The sequence below is a fragment of the Otolemur garnettii genome, unplaced genomic scaffold, assembly GCF_000181295.1.
Source record: "Otolemur garnettii isolate 467f Iridium unplaced genomic scaffold, OtoGar3 scaffold00100, whole genome shotgun sequence".
Taxonomy (NCBI): domain Eukaryota; kingdom Metazoa; phylum Chordata; class Mammalia; order Primates; family Galagidae; genus Otolemur; species Otolemur garnettii.
The window spans coordinates 5,893,584-5,897,538 of record NW_003852495.1 but is presented as its reverse complement, the minus strand read 5'-3'; the positions used below and the strand labels follow the sequence as shown (position 1 = coordinate 5,897,538).

Sequence of the window (3,955 nt, the reverse complement as noted above, 5' to 3'; positions counted from 1 at the left end):
GGGAACCAGGGAGGAACCCGGGAAAGTCCAAAGCTGAGGTTGGAGCCCAGAATGGACAGAAAAGAGAGGAGACGAAAAGTGGGAGGAGCCTCGACCCGGTGGGCGGGGCCTAGGAGACCCAGAGCTGTCGGAGTGGGAGACTGGCAGGCAGGGCCAAAGAGTTGAAGACGAAATCAGGGCCGGTCCAGGGAAGCTTGGACTGGAGACGGCATGGTTAGCAGCTCCTCACCCTGTGGTGCATCGTGTCCTCTGGCGCCGTCGGGGGTCGCGTCCGTCGCCGCAGGCAGAGTGGCGGGGCGGGGGGCGGGGAGGACTGGCCCCTCCGCGCTGGAACTCCCGCCATGACTGATGGCAGCTTCTCAGTCGCATCGGTCCGCGCAAAGCCTCCGGGCCCTAAGGCCGCCATCGTCGCGCTGGAGCCGGCCAACCGTTACACTCTCCAACCGCCGCCACTACCCAACTCAAATAGCGAACAGCCGCGGGAAAGCCGGCGCCGTCGCCCATTGGACGCGACGCACCGCTGCCCTAGCCAATCTCGGGCCTGCCGGGCGGCGCTTATGACCAATGGGGGCTAAGAGGCGGAGCGGGGTAACTGGAAGGGTGGAGCCACAGCTGGTCTCCTGGGCGTTCGAGCAAGCCTGGTGTAGCTTTTCGTACAGTCTGCGTTTTTATCATTGAGACATACAGGTTTTAACTTTTATGAGGCTAAGGTCACAGCCTCCTCACCTCACCTCTTGCTGCCACCCAGAGAGACTTATCTGCGCAGTGGCAGTAGCCCGGATGTAAGCGTAGGGTGGAGCCGAAACAGACTGACCGGCCCGGCGAAGGCTCAGAACTGCCGTGACGCCACCTCTCCCCCAACATGTGATGAAGATGGGGGTGGCGAAGGGTCGGGTGTGCGCACTCATAAGGTACTAGTCCTGCCCCATTGGCCACGTGATAAGGGCGTAGCTGTGATTGCGCAGAGGGGTTACTAGTACGCAGGCGCTCTCAACTTTCCTACCCGGCACGTGACGCGGCACCGACTACGTCACGGAGCCAGCCAGATAGCGCGCGGGCGGGGCAGGGTTCGGAGGCGCTCGGAGAGGACCAAAGTGCCGCGGCTGACCCGGCAAAACTCAACCGGGTCAACTTAAGCCATGCCCAAGTACTGCAGGGCTCCGAATTGCTCCAACACTGCGGGCCGACTGGGCGCGGACAACCGCCCAGTGAGCTTCTACAAGTGAGCGCAAGCGGGGCGTGGCTTGGGGGGGGCGGGGCCTTGGACGGGGCGGGGCCTGAGGGACAACATCTAGCTGTCCCCTGCATCTGGTCCGGTTTGAGGTTGTTAGGAGGTAGGCTTAGAAAGGTGAGATGGCCTTCTCAGCAGTGAACATTGCGCAAGCAAATGTGCATATATGTGAAACAGCAGGGATAGACAGTTAACTATAGGTAGTGAACAAAGCGAGCTGAAGAAGGGGTAGGGTTCTGGAGGAAGAAGTGAGGTTGGCTCAGGCTCTGTAAAAGCCTGCAGCTGCCCACTCGCCTTCTCCACGAATTGGAGCCATCTCAACCTCAAAACAACCAAAACTGGCTGGTTGTGGTGGTTCACCACACAGGGTTCTACCACTCTGGGAGGCCGAGATGGGAGGATCCCTTGAGCTCAGGAGTTAGAAACTAATCTGATCAAGAGTGAAACCCTTGGCTCGGCGCCTGTGGCTCAAGCGGCTAAGGCGCCAGCCACATACACCTAAGGTGGCGAGTTCGAATCCCCAGCCCGGGCCCGCCAAACAACAATGACGGCTGCAATCAAAAAATGGCCGGGCGTTGTGGCAGGCGCCTGTGGTCCCAGCGACTTGGGAGGCAGAGGCAGGAGACTCGCTTGAGCCCAGGAGTTGGAGGTTGCTGTGAGCTGTGAAGCCATGGCACTCTACCCATGGGGATAGCTTGAGGCTCCGTCTCAAAAAAAAAAAAAAAAGAGTGAAACCCTTTCTGTACTATACTAAAAAATAGAAAATTAGCCAGGCGTGGTGGCGGGCACCTATAGTAATCCCAGCTACTCCAGGAGGCTGAGGCAGGAGGATCACTTGAACCCAGGAGTTTGAGGTTGCTATGAGCTAGGCTGACGCCATGCGTAGCACTCTAGCCAGGGCTACAGAGTGAGACTCATCTCAAACAAACAAACAAACAAACAAAAAAACCAGGGCGGGGTGCGGTGGTTCAGTCCTGTAATCCTAGCACTCTGGGAGGCCAAGACCGTGGATTACTTGAGCTCAGGAGTTCGAGACCAGCCTGAGCAATAGCAACACCCCTATCTCTAAAAATAGCTGGGCATTTTAGTGGGCACTTGTAGTCCCAGCTGAAGCAAGAGGATTGCTAGAGTGCCACACATGGAGTTTAAGTTTGTTGTGAGCTATGATGTCACAGCACTGTACCAAGGGTGACTGAGTAAGACTATCTCCAAATAAATAAATAAATAGAGCCAGAGTGAGACCCCTTCTCTAAAAGATAGCGGGGCATTGTGGCAGGCCCCTGTAATCCCAGCTACTTGGGAGGCTGAGGCAAGAGGATCACTTGAATCCAAGAATTTGAGGTTACTGTGAGCTGCGAAGCCACAGGACTCTACCAAGGGCAACATAGTGAGACTCTGTCTCAAAAATAAATAAATAAAATAAAATCAGAGACTATCACAAACTTTGCTGTTTGAAATTATAACAGTAGGAATGAAATATCTCACTTTTGCCTAGAGGAGCTAAGTACTTTGACACAGAAAAACACCCTTGATTAACAGCCCAGCTCACACCAGGTTGTATACTTCAGATAAGGGGGTTAGAGACACAATATTCCACACCTATCTAAAATTCCATTGCTTCCCAGAAGACAAGACCTTGGGCTCACTTAGAAATCCAGACCTGACGTTGAGCTCTTTATACACAGTTTAGATTTGCTTTGAGCCGATCCAAATAACAACTCTATCTTTTGTTTTGTTTGGTGAGACTCCCCATAGTATATGTCTGGTGCACATACTCCCCTCATTGTCATGATAAATAAATCAGAATTCTGTTGGTCTACAAGTTTGTCCTTGCTGATTTAAGCTTAAGTGGGCTAGGACACACGTACCTAATTCAGTCCATCAGAATCTATTCAGTCCATTAGACTCTATCCAGAATTTGATCACTTTCAAGCCCCTCCTCTGCCCTCTTTAATTTTCTGTGTCTACCTCCTGCTTTATTTTTACCTTTAACACATCGCTATCTGGCATATCACATATTCGATATATTCATTCATTTCTCTACTAGTATGTCAGCTCCATGAAGTGAGGGAATTTAGTCTCTCTTATTTCCTGTTGTGTCCCAGGTCTCTGTGCCCAGCACAAAGTGGGTGCTCAGTAAATATTTGTTGAGTGGATTTGATGAATGCCCTTGAGATGGGCTCCCCAGGAAACCCAGTAGTCCATGTCTCAGTGATCTTTTGAGGGACCCTGGTACAAGCCAGAAGGAATGCCAGAGTAGTTTTTAAGCCCACACCAATGTTTCCAGACTTTTAAATTTTATTTATTTATTTATTTATTTATGACATAAAGTATCACTCTATGCCCTGGGTAGAGTGCCGTAGCATCATAGCTTACAGCAACATCACACTCTTGGGCTCAAGTCATCCTGTTGCCTCAGCCGCCCGAATAGCTCGGATTACAGGCACCCACCGTAGTGCCCTGCTAGTGTTTTTTTTTTTAGAGACAGGAGTCTCAAGCTATCCCCCTGGGTAGAGTGCCGTGGCATCTCAGCTCACAGCAACCTCCAACTCCTGGGCTTAAGCGAGTTTCCTGCCTCTGCCTCCCAAGTAGCTGGGACCACAGGCGCCTGCCACAACGCCTGGCATTTTTTTTGGTTGCAGCCATCATTGTTGTTTGGCGGGCTGGGCTGGATTCGAGCCCGCCACCTTAGGTGTATGTGGCTGGCACCTTAGCCACTTGAGC

At 52.6% G+C, this 3,955-nt stretch overlaps 2 protein-coding genes across 3 annotated transcripts in view; one reads left to right on the top strand and one right to left on the bottom strand.

The window, feature by feature from the left end:
* Positions 1 to 406, bottom strand: part of WDR62 (WD repeat domain 62) — a 53,776-nt gene extending 53,370 nt beyond the window's left edge. For both annotated transcript variants that reach the window (XM_023516915.1, XM_012809088.2), the window contains exon 1: positions 230 to 406. In XM_023516915.1, the coding sequence (XP_023372683.1) occupies positions 230 to 406 (177 nt within the window). The remainder of the gene's footprint in view (positions 1 to 229) is intronic.
* Positions 407 to 964: 558 nt separating this feature from the next.
* The window catches only part of THAP8 (THAP domain containing 8), a 14,173-nt gene continuing 11,182 nt past the window's right edge, over positions 965 to 3,955 (top strand). The window contains exon 1 of the mRNA XM_023516906.1: positions 965 to 1,222. Within this exon, the coding sequence (XP_023372674.1) occupies positions 1,140 to 1,222 (83 nt within the window). The 5' untranslated portion in view covers positions 965 to 1,139. The remainder of the gene's footprint in view (positions 1,223 to 3,955) is intronic.